The sequence below is a fragment of the Periplaneta americana genome, chromosome 3, assembly GCF_040183065.1.
Source record: "Periplaneta americana isolate PAMFEO1 chromosome 3, P.americana_PAMFEO1_priV1, whole genome shotgun sequence".
Lineage (NCBI taxonomy): Eukaryota > Metazoa > Arthropoda > Insecta > Blattodea > Blattidae > Periplaneta > Periplaneta americana.
Window position 1 is genome coordinate 67,080,028 of NC_091119.1, and position 26,333 is coordinate 67,106,360.

General features: G+C 35.4%; 1 protein-coding gene and 1 non-coding gene across 4 annotated transcripts in view; both read right to left on the reverse strand.

The window, feature by feature from the left end:
• LOC138696126 (uncharacterized) overlaps nucleotides 1-26,333 on the reverse strand; it is a 106,294-nt gene that overhangs the window by 27,825 nt on the left and 52,136 nt on the right. For all 3 annotated transcript variants that reach the window (XM_069820677.1, XM_069820676.1, XM_069820678.1), the window contains 4 exons: nucleotides 23,700-23,838; nucleotides 15,611-15,882; nucleotides 11,844-11,960; nucleotides 3,673-3,940 (listed from right to left, as the gene is read on the reverse strand). In XM_069820677.1, the coding sequence (XP_069676778.1) occupies nucleotides 3,673-3,940; nucleotides 11,844-11,960; nucleotides 15,611-15,882; nucleotides 23,700-23,838 (796 nt within the window). The remainder of the gene's footprint in view (nucleotides 1-3,672; nucleotides 3,941-11,843; nucleotides 11,961-15,610; nucleotides 15,883-23,699; nucleotides 23,839-26,333) is intronic.
• On the reverse strand, nucleotides 4,171-4,242 carry TRNAK-UUU (transfer RNA lysine (anticodon UUU)). The gene has a single exon. It is a non-coding gene; the product is annotated as a tRNA-Lys (tRNA).

Below are 26,333 nucleotides of genomic sequence, written 5' to 3' on the forward strand. Positions count from 1 at the left end.
ATAATCACACAGTATTCCAGGCAAGCGATGCAACACGTGGTGCACTACCAGTACTTTTGCAAACTGTCCATTATAAATGTGGTTACAATTATATCAGTGAATCAACCATTGTGTAAGATATTTATTTCCGTGTCACATACATTTTGAATGTATTTTTTTACTTTAGTAGGTTATTTTATGACGCTTTATCAACATCTCAGGTTATTTAGCATCTGAATGAAATGAAGGTGATAATGCCGGTGAAATGAGTCCGGGGTCCAACATCGAAAGTTACCCAGCATTTGCTCAAATTGGATTGAGGGAAAACTCCAGAAAAAACCTCAACCAGGTAACTTGCCCCGACTGGCAATCGAAACCGGACCACCTGGTTTCGCGGCTAGACGTGCTAACCGTTACTCCACAGGTATGGACTACATTTTAAATGTAGATATCTGTATGATAACAGAGACGAAACACGCTAAACAAAAGGGAACTATTTTCTTCGAGAGTATTGTAGGTGATATGGTCAGGCACCAATCATAGTACTTCTAACCATGTGCTTCTATTTACGTTGCTTTTTTCTTATGATGAATGGAGATTAGGATCACATGCTTAAGAAGACTGGACAGACAAAAACATACATAAATCACAAATATACATACTTTGTAGACTAACGTTTAAATACCAGGATAAGATATTTAACAAGTACACTACATTAAGGTGAAAATAATAAAATTAATAACAATAATACCAGTAATAAGTGAGACAATCTATACCACAATTTTAGAGTGATGATGAGATTGGTGATCCTATATTATTATTGTTATTGTTATTATTATTATTATTATTATTATTATTATTATTATTATTATTATTATTATTATTATTATTATTATTAGAGTAACTAGTAGCAAATCATGTTGATATAGTAGCAATGATAAGATTGAGAGAAATAATATATTTAGGGAAGAAGTAAACTTGCTTTACAATATATGCTACATTTAAACTAAGGAAGTCTGTCATATGAGCTGTTTAATTCTGGATTTGAAAATTCAATTGCTTAAAGTAGCCAATTCTGGATGAAATTTTATTATCGAATTATACAGACGTGACTGGGAGGAGTGATAGTAGGAGGAAGAACAATAAAGTGCATAAGATTTGCTGATGATATGGCATTGTTAGCAGAAGAGGAAATGATACTAAACAATATGCTACTGGAGCTAAATGACAGCTGTGCGCAGTATGAGATGAAGATAAATATAAATAAGACGAAGACCATGGTCATTTGGGGTGTACTATAAGCAGTAACATAAGCTGCAGCCAGGAAGTCAAAAGAAGGACAGCAATGGCCAAGGAAGCTTTTAATAGAAAAAGGAGCATTTTCTGCGGATCTCTGGAAAAAGAACTAAGGAAGATACTAGTGAAGTGTTTTGTATGGAGTGTGGCATTGTATGGGGCAGAAAAACATGGACATTACGACGAAGTGAAGAGAAGTGAATAGAAGGATTTGAAATGTGGATATGGAGAAGAATGGAACGTGTGAAGTGGACAAACAGAATAAGAAATGAAGCTGTGTTGGAAAGAGTGGGTGAAGAAGGAATGATGCTGAAACTGATCAGGAAGAGGAAAAGGAATTGGTTGGGTCGCTGGTTGAGAAGAAACTGCCTAGTGAAGGATGCACTGGAAGGAATGGTGAACGGGAGAAGAGTTTGGGGTAGAAGAAGATATCAGGTGATAGACGACATTAAGATATATGGACCATATGAGGAAACGAAGAAGAAGGCAGAAAATAGGAAAGCTTGGAGAAAGCTGGGTTTGCAGTGAAATACCTGTCCTTGGACAGAACACTAAATGAATGAATAGACGTGGACCATAATTTATATTATGTAGTAGAGCAGCAGATGTGAAGCATTTAGGTTCAACTAAAATAAGAATTTCATTTCGTCTTGTATGAGAGTCATGGCAACTATTTTTTTCAGCGGAATCCCAGACCGCGATTCACATTTGTCGATATACAGCAATGACATTGAGATGTATCATACTTATTGATGCCACTAGATGGTGTAGATGTTCAATGACAGAAGAGGAAGGGATGCGCAAAAATCAGTTGATTTTCAATCATTGTCAAGTATGGATGTCAGTCAGCTAGAACAATGTGCGTATGTAAAAATAGCGTATGACATTCGAGGAATTCTTTTGTGTCATTTTGTTCCCCATGATCAGACTGGCAGCGGCGGTGGTGGTGGGGGGTTGGTAGTGGTTGTGGTGGTGGCAGCGGGGGCAGTGGTGGTGGCAGGGGGGGGCAGTGGCGGTGCCAGTGGCAGTGATATGATGATGACGACGATGATGATGATGATGATGATGATGATGATGATGATTAGAGTCCAGATTTTTATGTAATTATATTATTTTTTTCCTTAGTATGTATCTTTCTGAAAACTCAAAATGTTGGCGAAATAGGCTACTAAGATAATTATATTTAATTTTAATACCACATATTTCTTACATATTTTTACACAAAATTAACATCCAAGCCAAATGTATTTTAATTAAACGTCTTGTAAAGAAAATTGTTAATATTTAAGCATAAACTAAAATGAAATTATAAAAATATTTATACAATTTCAAATGCAAAGTTTTCAATACATAAAGACTTAATGAGATACATACTTCATCATTCAGGACAGGACAACCACTCAGGTGTAATTTCGCATTTCCCTGCTAATCCTGCTGTCTTGCACTTTGTCCTCAACTCTGGAAAAATCTTGGTGATCTACAGGACTCACTACATAATAACTTATGTCATTGCACTGCTTGAATGCGGCTCAAATTTTATCTTTGTGATTTGTTAGCTGGGGTTTACAGTGAAATAGAGAAATACGAGTATTTAGAGTATTTCCTGGAATTGGAAAAGGTATATTTTATTACACAGGACCTTTTATTACATTATTCACTTGACTGCTTCGCAACATCTGTTACAGAATTCTAAAATTGTGTATGAGTTGCAACTGCAACTTCAGCTGGATTTCCAAAAGCATCGAAAAATGGAAACTATCGGACTTTCACTCATGATATTGGTGGACATCATCTGTGACGCAAAGAATAAACTCAGTGTTGTCCGTGGAACTGCAAATAAACAAGTCGAAAAAAAATTCGTAGCAGTCCTTGAACGAAATCAGGGTTACACCAGTTTATTTACTGTTAATCAGATCCTCAGTGGAGAAATGCGGAATATTCCAAAAGTCATAGGCATTTGTTTAAATATGCGATGTTGAGAGATCGTTTTCGGTGTATAAGAACATGCTGTCTGATCACCGACGAAACTTAAATCCTGAAAATATGGAGAAATATCTTTTGGCACATTGTACTTCATGCCTTGATTAATTTTAGAATCGCACTAAAATCTAACTATCGAGACATACCATATATAAATACGTAATTTGTATGAAATTAATCTTCTTATTCATCTTTATTTAAAATAAAACTATTTTTTTAACAAAATAATTTTTAACTCATTATGCAATTTTGACATTACATATTTAGTACATATTTCGAAGTTTTCACTTATATATTTATGTACATATTTTTAGGGTCAATATTAGTACATAAAAATCTGGACTCTAATGATGATCTGATGAAACCCAATCACACTGCTTAATCCTAAGTTTAAGTGTATGAATTCAAATTCCAGACCTTGGATAACTCTAGCTTCAGACAGACATGCCTCTTGGTATCTGTTGAATGTGCTGTGAGAGATCTTTCCCATGCTATGCAGCTTCCCAATGAATCTGGCCCTTGTGTCTGGAATGTCTGGAAGCACACGTGGGGTGAGTAACTTGCCAACAAACTCCTGTTCAAAGTGCTGGCGACGGAACACAGAGGCATCCAGCAGTATCTGTGCCACCTCCCCATTGTGAGTTTCAAAGTATTTCAGTGCAAACTCTATGTCTTGTTCCGTATTCTGAAACATCAAACAAGCATATCATTACGAGAAATTAAGTTTTAAGCTGATTGTGTTCAGAAAAATAATTATTTCCTGGAAGAGAGAAATATGACCACATACTTTTATGGAACTATATACAGAGTGATTTATAGAGGGTGGAAGGTATGGTAGTACATTAATTGTAGGATGTGATTCTTTCAAATATAACAAACAAAAAAGTCTAATGAATAATTTCGAGGGAAAAATTGTTCCGGGGCCGGGTATCGAACCCGGGACCTTTGGTTAAAAGTACCAACGCTCTCCCATTGAGCTACCCGGGAACTCTACCCGACACCGATCCAATTTTTCCCTCTATATCCACAGACCTCAAAGTGGGCTGACAACCGTCAAGCAACCAACATTTGAGTGCGCACTAACTCTGTGTGACTTTAAATTGTGGTTTTCTGTTACGTACAGTGACGTGTATTATGCAAATTAAGCTTTCAGGAATAACTCCCTGTAAAGTTAATTTGAATAATTTCGAGGGAAAAATTGTTCTGGGGCCGGGTATAGAGGGAAAAATTGGATCGGTGTCGGGTAGAGTTCCCGGGTAGCTCAGTGGGAGAGCGTTGGTACGTTTAACCAAAGGTCCCGGGTTCGATACCCGGCCCCGGAACAATTTTTCCCTCGAAATTATTCAAATTAACTTTACAGGGAGTTATTCCTGAAAGCTTAATTTGCAAAAAAAGTCTAATACCATTTTGCTCGTTTTTGTGAGGTTTTTGAAGAAATAATACTTTTGTGCCGACATTTCGATCGCGAATTTTATGAATACTGTTCAAAATACGGTTTAAATTCTTGTATAACAAAGAAGAGAACGTTTGTTATGTTCACGTTGCAGCAGTATTTTAATTAGAAAATTCATAGATTTCGAATTAATCGACTGAAGAAACATTGGAAATACTGATTGTCGAGTCACGTACAGGTCTAAAAATTGGCATTGCTATCAGGACAACAGATAGTTTGCATAGTACTCGCAACTAATCAGTAGGCTCCGAATTTTTATGTAATATCAAAGTGCGAAATATGTACATAAAAATGTAGTAAATATTGCAGAAATATGTAATTAAATATGTAATATTAACAAAATATGTAAATTAAAATCACTATTTACTAATGCATTATATTCACAAAAATGTCATCATAATTAGTTTATCAGTTGAAGTGTAGGATGCAGCCTGAAAAGTCGATTTGCCATTTTCACCCCATTGTATAGTTTACATATACAACTTGTCTCTGCCACAATCTATGATTTTCTTGTACCATAAGATTTCCTAGAAAAATATTTTTGCGTCGCACACATTGGCCTAATGATATTTTGACTTATCTGACACCCCACCCAAACCCCTCGCTAGTAGCATACTTTCAATTTGTAACAAAGATAAATGACTGGCTCAACTGACCATCCCAGATTCTGAGAAAGCATTAGTGCAAATATATAGAGTTGAGGCACCTCGAAGTATTTTATTTTACAAACAATGGGTTGGAATCCCCAGTTTTATGTTTGTTTCTATTTCTAAAAGAACTATTCTCTTAAACCAGCTTTAGAAATTGAAGTATTTTCTATAGTTGTGAACAGAACATAACTACGTCAGTTCCAGGCCCTTCCTCTTTACCAGCATCATGTACTATAGTGAGAACAAAAATGCCCTCCAGGAGGTGTTATGACACAGGGACATTAAGATTTATCTCCAGTACAGTATATATTATGAAAGAAAATGCAATACTTTACTCTGGAAAATAAAACGAATTTAATAAAAAAGTAAAAAACTCAATAATCGCCTAGATATGTACAAAAATGTTACATTTTTTACATAATATGTAAAATATGTAATATTTCTAAGAATATGTAAAATGGAACTCAGCTATAGCTGTATCAGAAGCACAAATTGCCGACATTTATCATTTTCAGTAGTCTGCAAGTAAAGGAATGCAATATGTAATTACATAAGAATCCGGGCCCTACTGATCAGCTGTTGTGATGTTTACATTGCATTAGTATGCAGTTTAGTTTATTTCAAAACTACGAGATGCCAGAGTTCACAAATCGTGACATGATACTGATTTACGGGGAAAGATCTGAAAATGCTGCTGAAGCTTCCAGATTATATCGACAAAGATTTCCAAATAGAAGGCCACCAAATCCTAGGACTTTCGTTGCGACAATGAAGAGGGTATTAGACACTGATGCGTAATTTCTACGTATGAAGTAGAACAACTGCAAAACAGAGATCAAGCTGAGCAACAAATTTTACACCTTGTAGACGATGACCCCACTATGAGCAGTAGTGAAATAGCTCGCATTGTTGACATATCCCATTGGACAGATCTGAGGATTTTGAAAGAACAATTGTTGCGACCATATCATTTCCAGCAAGTCCAGTGTCTCACAGAAGCAGACTATGCCCCGAGACTAGAATTTTGTAATGGGTTCTTCGAATGGGGCCCAGATTTTCCGCACTTAATCTTGGCAACTGATGAAGCCACGTTTGCAAGGCATGGTTTTTTCAACTTCCAAAATAGCTATACTTGGGCCGAAGAGAATCCTTGCAGAACATGTGGATATCATTTTCAACAGAGATTTGCTGTAAATGTGTGGGCAGGAATCGTCAATGATTCCTTAATTGGTCCTTACATTCTATCCATACGGCTAAATGGTGATACTTATTTAGCATTCCTGCAAGCTCACTTCCAGATCTGCTAGACAATGTACCCTTAATAATCAGGAGGAACATCTGGTTTTTACATGATGGTGCCCCACCGCAAATTACGCATACAGTTCATGACCATTTAAACTGTACTTTTCCTGCCAGGTGGATTGGACGTTTTGGACCCGTTGGCCTACTAGAACATCAGATCTAAATACATTTGATTTTTTTTTGTCGGGAAATATGAAAAGGACAGTTTATAATACGGACATTCCGAATGTTGAAACTCTCTGTGAACGTATTTTCCAGGCTGCGGAAAAAATTCGGAACAGTGAAGGACTACTGGCCAGAGTTCGTCATAATTGGATAGAAGATGTGAAAGCTGCACGCACACTGATGGTGGACATTTTGAACAGTACGTGTAAGATGTGAGTGGAATGTGGTTTACAGAGTTTATTACTCTTTATTTCATTATTAAAGCCCAGAATTAGTGATTCGTAAAACAACAAACTGTAATGTTAATTACATCCTGTTAACAAAGTTACATCAGTTTTCTTTTTTCATCAATTATAACTGAAACTTCAATTATAAGTGTTTTCACTAATTTGGACATAATTTCCTGATTTTCACATTATTTCTTCTTATTACTGTACGTATTTCTTGCTTACATTAAAATTACTATGCCATACTTAGTATTGAATTGTTACTGTATTGCATTGTAAGTTGATAATTCTGTATTCATTGTTGAACTCCACCCGAACAGGAGCTATTTTGTTCATTTGGGTTATTAATTTACATTTTCTGACATTAAATTACACAAACTAAACAAATAACAGTTACGTTCCTATCCAAAGTTTACATAGGTCATTTTTGTGTGAAGATTTATCCCCAGATTAGCTCGTGAAGTATTGCATCGAAGCTCAGTACATTTGTTTACTGCCACCCTCCCTCTCACTGCTGTAAGGTGCATGGTGAAAAGTAGTTGAACTTAACCCACCCCTTTCAAGTCGCTGACCACATGGGGTGTGGAGTATTACTGCAATTGCTGTCAGCGCTTTTGAAACACTTGTAATTATCTCACTATCCATAAGTCCTATAATTTTTTTTATTTGACAAAACTTATTCTAAATAATGAGATCTATGGCTCCTGTCAATTAATATACTACCTTATCTTCCACCCTGTATAGAACTAACACATTTCTTTCTTTCTTTCTTTATTTCAAAACGAATGATGCTAGTCACAATTTGTCACACCTCAAATGTAGAGTATCTTTGGGAGATCACTAACTTCTATAGCAAATATTGAAAATTATTTGTTTATTTGGCTGAAAATTCACTTAATGACCAGTTTTCAACGTCAAATTAAGCAGGAGTTTTGATTCCCAGTCACGAGATGCGCAGATATTCTTTATTCCTTATTGTTGGGAGCTGTTTTCGACATTTTGTTTTAGTCACTGAAAATTCAGTTAAATCAACGGCTTCCTTGTGAAGCAATACTGGATTACGAATTCTATTACAGCTACTCAAGGGCATACCAGAGAGAATTTGGTATTCGTAATCCTCCCAAAGAAACACAATACTGGGACTGGTAAACAAATTGGAAACAACTGGATCTCTGGTGAGTGAAAAAGGCAAACATCGTTCATCTAGGATGCCCAACGAGTGGTCAGTAACATGGAATGTGTTGAGTTATGCCTTATGCAGGATGGAGGACATTTTCAACATTTGCTATAGAGGTTAGTATTCTCCCAAAGATACTCTACATTTGAGGTATAACAAATTGTGTTTTGAAATAAAGAAAGAAATGTGTTAGTTCTATATCAATCACTCTGTATATGCGAATATCCTCTTTCCACTCACACAGATGCTTGTAAATCAGATTTCATAGAGACAGACAACTACAGAGTGATTCAGGAGGAATAGTAAATATTTCAGAGGGTGGTAGTATGAACTATTTTGAGTAAAAAAGTTCACATAAATGTGTGTCCAATTTTCAATGTGTGAATGTTATGCATAACATGCATTACAAGTAGCAAGAAGAAAAGACAAATGACTTAATGATTACATTGATTGCTTCTTTACATAGTACCAATACATTTCAACATATATGAATATAAGTATATAGTTCAAAGTAATGGTTCAAAAATTTCACCACCAGCTTCAATGCACTTTTCCGCTCTGCTGACAACATTGAGTGTTGTTACTCTTCTGAAGTTGTCTTGTCACTCTTTTATGAGGGCAGCACTATTCATAATGCAAGCAGTCAATTCTCCCCTTGTATTTACTCTGTTTTTCTATACTTAGCCTTTCATCGAACCACCAAAGACAAAAACCGACTGATGTAAAATTTGGGGACCTTGGTGGCCAATGCACATGGTCACCAAGGCTGATCCATCATTTGGAGAATGAGACATTAGATGATATGTCACCTGAGTCTAAAATATACATGGATTCTGTCATACTGGAAGAGCGTGCCTACCCTTGTAGGCAAACTGTTTCTCTATACCCATTATGAACAGTGCTATTCTCAATTGACTTCAGAAGAGCAACACGTACTATTCCTTTCTACGTAGTCAATAGTACATAGTTATTTGTCATTCCTTCATACCATTTATAAGGCTTGTTATGTGTAACATTCAAATAGCTGTATTTCCAAAATCATTGAATAATTGAACACTTATCTATATTAACTATTTTACTCAGTATATTAATAGTCATACTACCACCTCCAAAAATATTTACTATTACTTCTGAGTAACCATGTATACACACAAAATACATTTTATGGCAACAAGTCTATAAATGAAGTAACATCCCAGATTAGGTAACAACTCTAGGTCAGTGTTCATACTTTTTATTTGCTTTAAACTACCATTCAATCATTACAACACTAAAGTGGTTCTAGTACATACAGTAGAATTCCTCGTATCCGGCAACTGTGGGACAAAGCCAGTGCCAGATAACTGATTTTGCCGGATAATTGGAAAATACGTTTATAGGTTATGTAAAGACATACTGTACTGCACAAACATTTTTTTCCCATGTTTAAATTTAGTTATTTTCATGTATGTAGATATTTGAAAATAAATTTTGAAATATGTACAATGTTTATTTTTAGTACTGAATATGGTAATGTATATTCATCACTTCATCATTTATTGTAATGCATAATAGCGTAAGCTTAAGACAATTTTAAATAGTAGCCATGTGACATGAAGAGCAGTGTAGCCAATGTTGCAACTGTGAAGATGAAGTAGCACTCAATGATTTGAACCTCTTTAACATATCTCTAATGTCTTCTTGTTTATATATATATATATATATATATATATATATATATATATATATATATATATATATCTATCACCCAAATGAAACTTTTACATGCTGTAGGATCAGAGAATTTCACACTTTCCTATTTAGACTCGTCCAACACCCCTTTGAACGGACGAGTTCAAGTGGTAAATTTAAAGATATCGTCTCTGTGAATTGTTTGCAAGGCTCAAGTGACGGCTTACCGATCTCCAGGGACATAATGGGGTTTTCTGTCTATATTTTCACGCGTGAACAATGTAAAGAGTAAACAATATGCGGCATATGTGATCCACAAAAACCACTCACATCATCGACTCTTTCCTTTTGCATGAATGAATTTTTTTTTTTTGGCCTAGCCAAACGTGCCGTTGTTTTGGTATTGCCAGTTAATTGGGTGCTGGACACGAGGGATTTTACTGTAATAATAATTTATAGTACAAGAAAGTAAAATTAGATTTCATACATGGGTGGAAAGTTTAGCACCCGAGGTGACAATGGGACAATGTATTGTCACATTCTGAAAAGAAAATTACGATATTAACATTACATTGTCAAACACTGTCTATGTATACCAATATATACAATTTTAAGTGTAAGGTGGTAGTGGTTACATGTGCACAATGCAAGTAGTGCAGTCAAGCTCGTAAGTTATAGGTACCCAAAAATCTGCCTGGGAATAAGTCTTTCTTGTTTCTGTAGGCTCTGAGCAAAAGGCCTGCTACTACACTGTAATGGGCATGCAACAACTCATATCAACTGAAAAACAGAACTCTTTTCTGCTCTGCCAGTTTAAATGGAACATCCTTCCTAAAAAGGTTAACACCAGAGGTCTGCATCGGACGTTTTCACTCGAGCACCAAGTAGTTCATAGAATAATCTGATAGGTAGCACACATGCATGATGGGTAAAATTGTCGCAAGTGATAAAATCCTTGAATGGTATAAACCAAGCATTAGACATTCGTTCTTGTTATAATGATGAACTGTGTAGTAACATCATAGATGTTTAGCATTTCAAAATTTTGCAGTGTTTAACTAACCTCTTCATAGTACAACTACAAAACTTGCTTTAAAATGTAATATAAATGTTGTAGGTAAATGTTTTTTTTTTTTTTTCCCCCCCACACAGCAGTGATTTTGTTTTTGCAACATCTAATAGATGTTATTGGATGTAAATGTAATTATTATAAACAGAGAACACAATCACGATAATGCAAGAATCGTATCAAGTTTTCTAATAATAATAATAATAATAATAATAATAATAATAATAATAATAATAATAATAATCTCTAATAATTAGTGTATCAATCTTTGCGTCTGTAACAGTTGTGCAGCATGATTATTCGTTTTATTATATTTTCTGTGACATTATCTCTGTACCAATATTGTTATTAATCTACTGCTATATCAATAATATTTTGTAAAACGTTTCTACATTGTCGCAGTATGTAGGCGGAACACTATGTATGGACCTATCATATTATATATGTGGTAAATCAAATATTGAATAATAAATTATTAATTAGCAATAATAACTGTATATCGAAGTTTTTCATACTATTTTATTTATAACTTCATGTTACTGTTTTGGTATGTTCCATTAGACTGTTCCATTAACGTTTGTCATAAACGCAGATAATAAAGCCTTATTTTTACCATGTGGGCAAAACATATGTGTATCTTATCTGTCGTCTTCCATACAAGATAAGACATGTCGGTGAGATGACCTTGTACTGTGCTTCTATTTATTACGAGCGTATCACGACCGATATTATCTTGCTCAAGGGTTCGACATTCGACCAAGTTCAAGTGAGCGATTTAACTCCAATGCAGCACTCCGGTTAATACTCATACTTACAAGCTAAAGGTTTATTCCAATTTTGGTAAACCCCTTAAACAGCAAAACACTTGACTTACAGATTCAGGACCGAAGATTCCAAATCCTGGTGCTTCATTCAAATCCATCAGCCTTGTCTTAGCCAAAGTCACATAATCTCCAAGAAGACAAAAGCTGTTCGGGGGGCTGGCAGGTGCCTTGTACAGAAGCAAAAATAAATCACTTGTCATGTATTATAATTTTATTGTTATTGTGAGACAATGGTTAATAAGGGGATGGTTAGATAAGGATCGACTTGAATATAATCGAAAATACATGCATATGATGGATGTCATAAATGTAGGCTTTCTGGAAGAAGAGACTATCTAACATGAAGTCTGTGACTGTGATTCAAGAGACACCGACTATTCTGTTTCGTAGCATAAATTTGAAGTAGATATATCAACGGAAGTTTCATGGGCTAACAGTATGCTTATAAAAAAATCTGCTAAGGACAAGTTACAAAAGAGATTTTATTGAAACTGCCTCCCATTGGAGGAAGCCCCATAGTGCTAAGTATATTCATATATACACCAGGTATCAAAAAGGACTTTACAACTTTATAAACTTATAGAAATTTAGTCTTCTTTAGGAGGTTATTTTACGATGCTTCCAGCACCGAAAGTTACCCAGCATTTGCTCAAATGGGTTGAGGGAAAACCTTGGAAAAAAACCTCAATTAGGTAACTTGCCCCAACCGGGATTCGAACCCAGGCCACTTGGTTTCGTGGCCAGACGCGCTAACCATTACTCCACAGGTATGGACTATAGAAATTTATCCACATATTTTACAGAAATGGTTAAATGTCCTTTTAAAGCAAAACACATCAAGTTTTGACTTAGTACCGCAGTACCAAATTCAGATACCAAGAGTGCTGCATCAGTTACAGTACAAAATGACTACTTTCACTGGTGCAGAACATGCTTGCTGTGTTTTTGGTTTCATGAAACAGAGTCCACAACTACAGTGCAATGTAATTTTCGTACTCAGTAAGTTATCGTAAAGATTCTCCAAGCAGGCCTACAACTTACTCTTGGCACAGGACTTTTGTTGAGACTGACTGTTCTGTGTGACATGAAAAATCTCCAGGTCGCCTATGAACTTCTGATGCTGTTGTTGAACAAGTCAGGGAGAGCTTTACCTGTAGCCTCAGAAAACCAAAGAGACATGCCTCTCATGAGGTTGGTATACCACACATGATGGTTTGGTGGATACCACGAAAACGCAGTAATAAGTAATAGAGGTGTATCAAAATAAGCTCGAAATGTTCCTCATTCCACAGACTGACGAAGACGATCAAGATGGACGCATTCACTTCCACTGCACTAAAATTGGATCTCCCCCTCCTGCTGGGTCAAAAAAAGATGTATTTAGGTTTCGGTCAGTTAATAATATAGTAATTGCTCCAGCAAGTACTGGTAGTGATAATAATAATAATTGAATATAAATATACTTCAGTAGTTTAATATAATAAAATATTGATTTGTGGTGTCAGTGATATAATTTATTCACTGAACTTGGGCATTATATTCTTGTGAAATATTTGCACAAGATGAAGATGTTGTATACTCCAAGTGTAAACTTTGTAGGTTACAAGAAGTCAAGTGAAATGAAATCTATGAATTGATTCATTAACCCTCACAAGATGAAAAGATAATAATTGTATAGGCCTAATTCCTAAGTAGACAATACTATCAAAAGAAATTTGGATGAGCCAATATCATCAAAAGGGAATGTTCTGGGTTGACAGGGCACCATAAAGATATGTCCTGCTTGGAACTCAATGCTGGAAACCATAAGTTCACATTCTACGGATTATTAGAAGAAAATGTTTGGCATGTAATGTATAAATATATTCACTAAGTCTCAGCATATACTATCTGTTTGGTATCATAAATTCATGCAGAGAATATCAACTAAGGAACTGTAAGCTCCCTAAACTGATTTAAACTGATTAAGCTCCTAGGACTGTTCCATTAAAGGTATGGTAACACGTCGCTACTTTTGCTGTGCAACTTTAGTATTGCAGCTGCAAAGTTGCGTGTCATGTTCACACATAAGCCAAAAGTAACATACTGTAAAGGTACGGTCACACGTCGCTACTTTTGCTGCGCAACTTTCGTACTGCAGCTGCAAAAGTTGCGTGTCGTGTTCACACGTAAGCCAAAAGTAGCACGCTGCAAGCTACTTTTCGTGCTGCGCAACCCGAGTGCAGCAAACGTTGCAACTGGAGGTTGCGAGTCTGTTCACATACAAAGCGCTACTTTCGCAGCCACAGTCATGCTGCAGGTTTCCATTTCTGTGTTGACTTCTCAATATACATTTTGTGGTTATGTTCGCATTATTAAGAAACTCATCCGAAAGCTTACTTATCTATTATTTGATTTTCTGCCCTAACTAGTATTCAGAAATTGGCATTATTTTTACTATAAACCTTTTAAAAACGCCTATATGCTTAAATGATAACCAACAGCATATTCACGTAATCAATGTTGGCAACCCTCCTGTATGAAACTACGCTACAGAAAATTAAAAAAATGAATTATATCGTCAGCAAATATGCTCAGACTATGTTGTGCATTTAATAACTGTTACAAATAATTTATTTTCATCACATCTAACATTAAAATACATCCAAACAATAAAAGTATCATTGGCACATATGGGTGGCAACACTGGTCACAATCACAGCAAAAGTTTAAACAAAACCGATATCAAAAATGCTGCTGCTGCAACCCTGAGAACCCTGTTCACACGTCGCTACTTTTAAGCTGCGCGCAGCATAAAAAAGTAGCGAGCAGCAGGTTCGGCAGCCGCTACTTTTCGGGTTGCACTGTTGTTCACACGTCGCAGTACGAGAGTTGTGCAGTTTTTTTTACTGCATCACTGCAAAAGTAGTGATGTGTGACTGTACCTTAAGCTACTTTTCATGCTGCGCAACCTGAACACTGCAAAACTTGCAAATGGGATTCTGTTCACACACAAGGTGCTGCTATTGCAGATGCTGTCTAGATACAGCTTTCTATTTCCATGTTTACTTTTCAATATACATTTTGTGATTATGTTTGCATTAGAGTTTCGGATTATGAAACTCATGCGATAGCTTACTTCTCTATTATTTGCTTTTCTGTCCTCTACTAGTATTCAGAAATTCACATTATTTTTACTATAAAGCTATTAAAAACGCCAATATATCAATATTCACGTAATCAATGTTGGCAACCCTCCTGTTTGAAACTAAACTACAGAAAATTAAAAAAATTAATTTTATCATCAGCATATATGTATACTCTGACTGTGTTGTACATTTAGCAACTGTTACAAATCTTTTATTTTCATCACATCGAACATAAAAATATATCCAAACAATAAAAGTATCATTCGCACATTTGGGAGGCAACACTGGTCGTAACCATACTAAAAGTTTCAACAAAACCGATATCAAAAATGCTGTGGCTGCAACCCTGAGAACCCTGTTCACACGTCGCTACTTCTAAGCTGAGCACAACAAGAAAAAGTAGCGGGCAGCAGGTTCGGCAGCTGCTACTTTTCAGGATGCACTGTTGTTCACACGTCACAGTACGAGAGTTACGCAGTTTTTTGTACTGCAGCACTGGAAAAGTAGAGATGTGTGGCCGCACCTTAACACATGCCTTTTGACATAAAGAAGTCGGAACTATGAGTCCTTTTGGAGTCAAGTGCTCAGAGCTAACCTGAACTGTCTTTGGTTCTATTCTATTCCTATGCTCACCAAAACTCTGGAAGTTACGTAATATCTCGCAAACTGAACTCTATCAAATATCTCACCTTGTTGATATGGACTTTTAGGCACAATGATGGTTCATAAGGCACAAGATTTGTAAGGAAGTTCATGAAGAACTCAAAAGTCTGTTGAGTGGCTGAAGTTCGTGTGGCCCATGATGACTCAGGCCCAAATGTTGATCCGAACCATGACATGTAAGAGGTGAACCAGGGGGCACAGCCCTCTGCACAGCACTGTCTTGCTATGAGAAAGGTGGCACTGAGGAGATAAGTGCTACGGCTCAGGAATGCTTTGTTAAGCAGCCAATCCACCAAGCCTATGATCAAGAGAATATACTGTACTAAATGGACGGAGACTAAAATTATTTCTGTATCAATATTTAGCAATGCTCTGAAGTTGGTACTTATTTACAAACTTCAACTCCATAGTCTTGCTTCCACTTATACATTGACTGGCCCAAAAACTAAGCAAGATTACATAAATAACAATAGATCCAAACACCTAATTAAAACATTTCCCACAGTTTCCACATATTTTTTCTGTTGACAGCATTACTGCCATTGCCCTCATCAGTCTTTTACCTTATCAAAGACTGATTTATGACCCTCCTACCTACCAGTACGTTTCTCAGACTGTTCTGTGTAATAAATGTTGGTTGGATGGTTGGTTAGTTGGTTGGTTGGTAATGCTCGGCCTGTTGGAGTTTTTATGTTTGCCATCTTGATTCCCAGTAGTGTAGTGCTCATCCTGCTGCAGTTAAACTCTGACATTGTTGTATGTGATTCAGGTCCATTATGCAGTTGTTTTCATTACTGAATACCTATAATTTGGACTAGGAAAAAATTTCAATTCATGTAAATGAGCAAATCATGTCCTGTATGTAATCGAAATAGTGCAACAGCTTATATTCATGGACCATCAGGAATTAGATTTGTTCTTCAATATAACATTTCACTGCTTATTTTCACTTACAAGCATCAATGTGTCGTACAATGTTTGCTATATGGCTTTCTGAATTATTATTTTCCATAAATGAAACGGTAACTGAAAGTTTTTGAGTTGTTGGATTGCTGTACCAGTTTTTTGCTAAGTAATCTGCTTTCTGTTATTAGTACCAAGGATTCCATATTGCCAAAGAATCCACTGAAAGACTATTTCTTTGTGAAGAGACAGTAGATGTTTAATATTTTATGGAGTATTTCCGAAATTCTTCTACATATGTAAGTATTAAGCAGTGACTGTTTGTATAACAGATTTAGAATCATTTAAGATGACAACTTTGTTGAAGGATTTAAAATGGTAAAAAAGTTCTTTTAATGCAGAATTAAAGTTCACCATCAAAATAGGCTGAGTTTGATCCAAGGGAGATGTAGGAATAGAAAAGTTTACTATATATTCCTGCACCCTCTTTATTGTCAGAATTATCTATCTTGGAACCATCTGTGTAAATGTGTACCCATTCTGTGTCGGTAAATTTTTTGTGTATTGTTTCTAAGGCTATTTGTTTCAAACAGATGCGGTTTTCGTCCTGTTTTTAATTTGTTCCATCTACTTTGTACTATGGTGTATTTTTTTCTACTAATAGAGTACAGTGGCAAAGGTAGAAAAGTAGTTTTTCTAGTTTTCTGATTCTAGTAGTAGGTTATATTTTTCTTGTAGAAGTTTCACCTTCTGTATAAATCCCAGATCACATATAGATTGCTCATTCCTATGTTAAAATCGGTTGCACTTTGAAGAGAACAACTGCCAGGATTGCCACCCGTCTGCCGTAAACAAACACAAGATGGCAGTACAGTCGCAAATGCAATTCAAATGGGAATTATGACATGACTCCTTACGTAACAACTAGATGGCAGCATAGTAAACCTGACAAAAGTTGTTACAGTCAAAGCCTATAATGCAGAGCAATCTGGGTATATATGATCTAGGGTATAAATCCTGCTTGGGTTTCCAGAAATCTTGGAATATGTTTCTAGGTTCTCCAGTAGTCTACATAAGGCAGTCTTCTTAATTTTTCGTACAAGATATGACTGCGTTTATCTCTGGCAGACTGTACAGAAGCATTATTTAGTCATTCCAGTAATAATGGAGTTTACAACTTGCTAATGATTTAATTCTTAACCCTGGCCAAATTTCATGTTTTTGTTGGGTGGAACTATAGTTGTTTAGGCTTCTCAGTCTGTTCAAAACTAAATGCTGTCACGTAACATGCCATAATTTCAGAAGAAGAGCAATTTCTTTGACGAAATTTGGGCAAAATACCCACTATGTCAGTTGGGTTGTGTCTATGTTTTTAGTGCCCAAACAACACTCCAGAGGTGCAGAGAACTTAACTTTTTCCTAGAAAGGTTGAACAGGCATCAGAACAGAAAATATCCATCAGGATCAGTCAGTATCTGTAATCAAAGTCTGACGGGATCATTATATAACTGCTGTAGAAAGATGAAATCATCTCGAAAAGGTGATGTAATGCCTGTGTTAGTGAGATAACAATAACAAGAATGAAGGAAGCAGAAGTCATCTCTAGAAGACAAGACAAAGATCCCTTGCTGACATATCAACATTGACAGCATGCCCTTGCACATTAACATTAACAGAATATGTATTATATGTCTTTCTCATGTTAAATTTTACCATACCTGGTAAACATGTTTCAGCCTGTTATGGGCCATCTTCAGAACTGGTTGGTGTTGGTCTTGGCACCTTTTGTTTGTGTTTCATGTGGAGGTGTGTTTATGTAGTGTAATGTGGAGTCAAAGAGTGTGTTCAGAAATTGAGTTGTGTGTTGAGAATTCCATTTGGATATGTTTTTGTGTGTCTATATATTTCTTATTGTTCTAGTGTGTTTAGTTTCTGGCTTTTTGGTTGAATATGTAGAATTTCCATGTCTGTGTTTATGTCTCAGTAGGTGTGGTTAGCATTGTCAACATGTTAACCAGGTATAGTAAAATTTAACACTAGAAAGACATATAATACATATTCCGTGTGATATAGTGTTACAAGTTGTATAATCAAGATGTATAACATTAACATCACAACTGAAAAGAGAAGCAATGACAGTTATATTTCTTCACACAAGGGAATATCTAGTCTCCATTTCATTTCTATCTTGTGATATTAGACTGAGTTTCAATTTGTTTGTGAAGACAATAGTCCGATAATGCTCCTGTCCTGATATGATTTTGATGAGTGAAGCAAAGTCATGCTATTTCATCTTATTATAAGTTTTCCGATAAGCTAGTTACAATGTAATAAAGTTTCAATAGACCGTCTGTGCTTATCTTATTATATAAAATAATTTTATTAATTAGTTACATGAACGTTTTCGGCACTTGTGTGTGCCATCATCAGATGATTGAGTGATACTGCATGTTAACCTTGCCAAATGGATACATGTGATATCGCCATGAATAATATGTATGCACAGAACATGTAATATATACCCATTATCAGTTAAAATAGTAACATAAAAGTTATAAAAGTCACAAGTAGCCCTTTAATCGACGCAGCTGAACAATATTACATAGTCAGGAGTTACAACGAAGGGAACCCTCTTTTAAATGAACAAATAGTCAATACTAATAATCCATTATTTAATTTATTTAAATTACTCCCACAAAATCAAACAAAAGCAGCTCTCGCACAGGTCCCCCCACCCCTTACTCCACTTCCGGTTCCGCTAGATGTTCATTAGGTTAAGACCGTTGCGAACACCGACAGACTTTCAGTCTGAGCCAAGCCATCGCGGAATACACATCATAACCAGTTGTTTGCACGTAAGTTACTTACTTATCATTTACATTTGACCATCCGTTATCAACATATTCTAATAGCTCAACTTGTATGTTCGCAGTATGCAAGGCTAGGCTGAAAACCGGAAAGGACAACCCAGCATTTTAAGGATTTGTAACATCTAAATATTGTCAGGTAAAGAAACAACATCAAGAATTATAATAACTAAACACAGTAACTTATATTGCAAGTGCATTGTACACCATGTTTTATCCCTCTAAGTGCTTCAACATTTATGAATGTGATTAACACCGGACAATAAGTGAACATTACCCATTAAGAAATTCCATGGCTTAACGTTTCCACACATTTCAATATTATAGTGCAACCAAGTAACATGGTGAAACTTAAAAACTGGTCATCCCATTTGAAATAATCACAACAACAAGCATTAACTTAACCACAATGTATTCCAGACAACGATGGACATTATATTAGCAAATGAATATTGTTTAAATAACTGTTTTTAATCATCTGATTTTAATTAACTGTGTATAAGTGTTTTACTCGCATTTTATGTTACTATTTTAACTGATAATGGGTATATATTACATGTTTTGTGCATACATATTATTCATGGCGATATCACATGTATCCATTTGGCAAGGTTAACATGCAGTATCACTCAATCATCTGATGATGGCACACACAAGTGCCGAAAACGTTCATGTAACTAATTAATAAAATTATAATTTTATATAATAAGGTAAGCACAGACGGTCTATTGAAACTTTATTACAAAGTCATGCTATCCTACATGATGATCCCATCAAACTTTCAGTTGCAGATACTGATCATCCTGACAGAAATTTCTCTTGTAATACGTATTCCACATATTCTATAGAAAACATTAAGGTAACCATAGCTCTGAAATATTTTCTGGACAGTAACATTACAACCAGGCACCCATAAAACATTGTCTATACTGCACCTATATTTCATCAAAATAATTAGATTTAAGAGCATGTTATGTGACAAAATTCAGCTTTAAACTGACTGAAAAGCATAAACAATTGCAGTTCTACCAGTCGGCATGGACAATGGCCAGGATTAAGAATGAAATCAATAACAGACCACATACCTTATTGCTGGAATGACAATATTTATTGAACAGAATAGCCTGAGAAGCATATTTGGGGGTAAGAAGATCATAAAACTATTCTTTGATAATACAAATCACTCAAAACGGAAAAAAAACAATACTGGTGTCAACTAAGAAATGTGTGGGAACAGTGGGAAAAAATATTTAAAGGAAATATTGTATTAGTTACATTAAAATTTCATGTACCGTAATGTTGGCTTTTATTTCCCATCCCCCCCCCCTCCTTTTTTCCCCTTTGAGACTCAGATTTATGACCAAAAACAGAATTATGTTCTCACATTGACATATACTTACTCATACATTTTACATCTTTCACAACAATTTAGTTCTTATCAAGTTACAAATGATATTTCCATTTACATTGCATTTCCTTCAATTGCAATTTTTTACAAGCAAACATTCTGATGGGGGCAGATAAAAAAGTTAAATTTTTTTTCTTCCACCATGTTAATAATGTCAAAAGAAGTGCTTATACAAGTTTTGGCCACTCGACCACAATTACAAGGCCATACAGAAAGTGATTTTTCCCTGGGGCTGTTTACAGAAAAAAAGCACAATTGCATGAAAGATTTACTGAAACAGATACAGAAATTGTGGCGGTATTTGTCAACATATCCACCACTGGAATTGAGACATTTGTCATACCATGGGATCAATTTTTGTATCCTTGTATCATAGAAGTCTGCTGCCTGTAATCGGAACCAGTGGTGACAACCGTTTGCACCTCTCTGTCGATCCCTTGATATGACAAATGTCTCAATTCCGGTGAGGAACATGTTTAAAAATAGTTAAAAAATTGCGTTGTCTGTTTCAATAAATGTTTGCAATGAAACTGTGTTTTCTTTCTGGTAATGGCCCCTGGTGAACTTATTTTTTATGGCGCTCCTAATTGTGGTCGAATGGCCAAAACTTGTATAAGCATTTCTTTTGACATTATTAACATGGTGGAAGAAAAAAATTTAACATTTTTATCTGCCCCCATCAAAATGTTTGTTTGTTAGATAAACGAAATCATTTACTGCATATACTCAAAAATAAGATGAACTTTAATTTCAAACAATGCACAACACATGTCTACCATAAATTAGGCATCTGATTTGATTTATAAATTGCGCTGTTAAATAGAGGCATGTATTCAGTCTGCACAATTACAATGATACAGCTCTTTGTGTATTGAAATATTACTTTGTTATTTATGGAAATTGGTACCAGTATTTAAAATTTATAGTGTGGATTGACAAAATTGACAAAAAAATTTTAAAAGGTATGTAGTCATTTATAATAAGATTCTATTCATATTAATGACTTACATGTCCAGCAACGAAAAGTGCTGTAAAAGCAGACCACTGAATAGGAAAAATACAGTGTACAAAAGTGATCTTCGTAACTGACTATGGCAAGAGGACAATCCTTTGTTACAAAGATTCACCCATAATAGTCATGTGGTCTTGCATGGCTTTCGAATTATTTTCCATAAGGAAAAAAGTCCGACTGTACATCAGGGATTACACAAAAAAATAATCATTTCCTTTCTTGTTTAATTCTATAACAATGATAACAACTTCTGTAGAAAATGCCCCAGCATTGCTTACAGCAATATCTTCACATGATTTTGGTTCTTCCCAAAGTGTTCCCTTATTGTATAATGAAAGGGCACGGCAGTTGAGTGGTATACAGTAGAATTCCTCATATCTGGCAACTGTGGGACAAAGCCAGTGCCAGATAGCTGATTTTACCGGATAATTGAAAAATACGTTTATAGGTTATGTAAAGACACACTGTACTGCACAAATATTTTTTTCCATGTTGAAATTTAATAATTTTAATATAGATAATTAAAAATAAAGTTTTGAAATACGCACAGTGTTTATTTTTAGTACTGAATACAGTAATGTACATTCATCAGTTCATAATTATTGTAATACGGTAATACATAATAGAGTAAAAAAACACTAAAAGTTTTCGTAACCTTATGACAATTTTAAATGGCGGTCATGTGAGTCATGTGAAGTGAAGAGCAGTGTAGCCAATGTCGCAACTGAAGTAGCGCTGGATGATTTAAGTGTAAGAACATTTTGCTTGCGTTTTGCGGAATCCATTGTGCAACAACAGCGCTCAGCGGTAATAGCCATGATACTATCCATCACGCGAATGAAATTTTTACATGCTGTAGGAACAGAAAATTTCACACTTTCGTAATCTCATCCAACACCCCTTCGAAATGGGCGAGTTCAAGTAGTAAATTGAAAGATATCGTCTCTGCGCATTGTTTGCAAGGTCCAAGTGACAGGTACCGATGCTATCCTCTACTCCAGGGACATAACGAGTATTTTTTGTTTATGTTTTCACGTGTGAACAGTGTAAAGAGTAAACACAATATGCGGCATCTGTGATCTACGAAAATCACTCTCATCTTCATCAGACTCTTCTTTTTCACATGAATGACTATTTTTCTTTGGCCTAGCCAAAAGTGCATTTGTTTTGGTATTGCCAGTTTTTTGGGTGCCGGATACAAGGAATTTTAGTGTACTGTGTTTTGTATGAATTGCTGTATGACTGTTTTTCCTCTCTTTGCCAATTGGTCTGCTCCTTTATCATCATCATTATTTTTTTTAAATATCTCTTCTTCTAATTTTCTTATAAAAATGTTTGTTTTATGTTTCTGTAAATCCCGCAATTTGTTCTAAAATTATTTCAAATAGTGTAAAAACTATTCAGAGATGGAGGAAAACATTGAAAGTGATGAAAAATGAAGACATTAGTTTTAAGAACATTATCCAGATTGTGATTTTTGCATTAGCAATCAGTTGTACCAACGCATCTTCAGAAAGAGTATTTCCGTTAATGAACTCTCTTCAGACTGATGAGAGAAATCAGCTTTCTGTTATAACTGCAAACTGTATTGATTGAAAGTATCATTTTAAGGATATTGCTTGCATGGAGTTTTATAGTTTTCTGAAGGAAGGACCACAACTTTTAGAAGAAATCCAGTCATCACAAAAGTATAGCACTCGTGGTGCAGATAATTGTCCTGAGCCTTGAATATGTTAAAAAGTATGTAAAGCTGACTGTTAATTACTAAAATAAATTGCTGGCTGGCATGATAAAAGGCTGTGCAATGAATGGACGAAGCTAAAATGTCGAATCATGCCAGCTTGAAATGAGTGTATAAAAATATAGGGTAACAAACACCAATGTAAGATTATGGTAAGTTTATTACATGTTGTTCAGCTACTTACTCTTCAACTCCTTGCCACCTTCTGGCATACTGTGAAGGTAAACAGACACACAGATCAGCAGCAATCTCCAATTCACATTTTCTTCTTTTAGTAAATCTTTCAATACTTCTAGACTGTCTGTCTGCAATCCCACCAGCATCTGTAAAAATATATTTTTAATTAGTAAAAGATATTCAATATATACAATATATAAAGTGACACCAGTCATTTGCAAATGGTGAAAACAATATTATTTTGAAATGATAAATGTAGACATTACAAATTATTTTCTTTGGAACAAATCTCTTAATAATCACATTCTGCCATTAAATACCATACAGCATCCATGGGCATGTACTGGTTTATGAACCAGAATTGGTTCAAGACCTTCCCTCAAACATCGAAAGATGGGACTATGATCCACAATGCCTGTTTCTTCTCTCATTCTGTATCATACAAATCAAAACAACTGATGACAGAATTAGAGCTGGAAAGTCGTAATGGTATGAAACAAACATTTAAAGACAAATTTTTACAAAGACTGGAAAGAAGAGTTGTTCATCTATGTTCCCTAAGGAGATAGTGTTCTTTACTTTTATGCTATAATGCTAATGGGTAGTAACATCTTAAAATAGACAATAAGGTAAAGTTTTAACAGTGTTCACGATTTAATCTCATAAAATAATTCTTAAAATTATAAACACTTTACACGTAAATATTTAAGGATCGTGATGGAACTGCTGTGATTCATGCACATGAGACAGAAGAACAAGCGAGCACAGTATGAGATATTCTGCACTCTTTGAGAAAAACATAGCATCTTTGTCTTTGGTCATCTTAGTATTCGCTTTGCGCAGAAGCGTTAGAACTGCTGCAGCATCCATTTTGAAGTAGTTCAGAAAATGAGGAATTTTGTGACAAACTAACAGGTGAAAAGTGGTATGACTTTTTTCAACATTGAAACAAAAAATTCCATTCCACTTGAAAATCTTCTCAAAATAGTGTTATTAATCATGTCTTCCAGTCAGTAATTCATCAGTTGAAAGACTTTTCTCCTCAGTGACCTCAATTTGGACTGATGAAAAGTCAAGAATGAAAGTTGAAACAGTTAAGCTTTGTTACAAGTGAAAACAAACTTTCATTTCTCATGTGAAGAACTTAGTGTGAAGCTGCATGGAAATGAACACATTCTTAAAAAGATGCATTTTTCAGACAAGTATTTGTAAAATGTGTGTGTGTTACGAATTCAGTGTGTACAATATTGTGTGAAAGACTTCCATGCATGCGTCAGTACTGAAATTGAATTCTTAATGGCTATAATTAGGTATGTATAGGAGTTTCGTGTATTTATTCATTTAATTAAAAAAAGTTAAAGAGAGGCTACAAATTTAGTGTATAAAGTTCTACTGTTACATGTATTTTCTACAACATTTCAACAGAGAGCGACTAGATAAGCATTTGTGGTTTTTCTTGAAATTGCCAATGTCCCCTGCTGGACCATAAAAAATCTGGTCAGCCTATCACAAAGGCAATTTACAAAGACATTACAGGACCAATGACGAAGAATAAAAGAACATTACTAGCAACAATAATAGTACCATAATTGTTTAATAAAATGAATGTTTCTAGTGAGTGTAAAGAAGTTAAATTGCAAACAAATTCTGAATTATTTTAATGCTATATTTTAGGTCTTGAACGAGACAACAGTTAATGGATTTTTAATGGGGAATTCATTCATTAAAATCTGCTTGGTGAAAGTAGTGAAAAAAAAAATGTCTGGAATACCTACATGATTTTAAAAGATCACAACAGTCCAGGCATATTATACTGTGGACAGGTGTGACGAAATTAAAGAAATTTCATTGTATATCATGAGAATGATTCAGAAAGTAAGGTAACAAGAGTCCTCATGGTGACATATTCCCCATCTTGTTCGAATTTTCCGCCAGACCGCAGCAGCAGACCACAGCTTTATCATGCAGCCATTAGATGGTGCAGATGTTGTGTCAGACCCTCGCAATATCAGTTGTAAAATGGCTGCTCACATAGAAACATGGTCAAACATGAAAATGCTTAGTGTGATCGAGTTTTTGCGTCTGAAGAGCACCTCACCAGCAAAAATTCTTCAACTTGTTGAGTGTATGGTGCAAAACTATGCTTCTGGTGGGAGGTACTGGACCATCCTCCCTACAGCCCCGACCTGATATCCTGTGATTTCCATCTCTTCAGACCATTGAAGAAGCACTTGAGTGGTAAGCAATTCAACACCAATATGGCAATTCAGCAAGTCGTCATGATTTGGCTTCAGAGACTTAATGCATAGGTATTTCTTCTATGTTGGCATCGATGTCTTGGTCTACTATTGGAACAAGTGTTTGGACAAGCATGGTGACTACGTTGAAAAGTAATGCGTAGCAGTGCCCTACTACTGTATGTCAGTATATCTGCCTGTGAAATAAAATTCGTCCAAGAGAGTTACTGTTACCTAACTTTTTGAAGCACTATCGTAATAAGAAACTGGAGGAAAAGTGCAAAGATTTAATTTTTTTCTCTCTGATCTTGAACGAAAGTAGTGATACAATAGACACTGCACAATTATCCATGTTTATTCATGGTGTTGATACTAATTTATCAGTACACGACTTTTTACTCAAT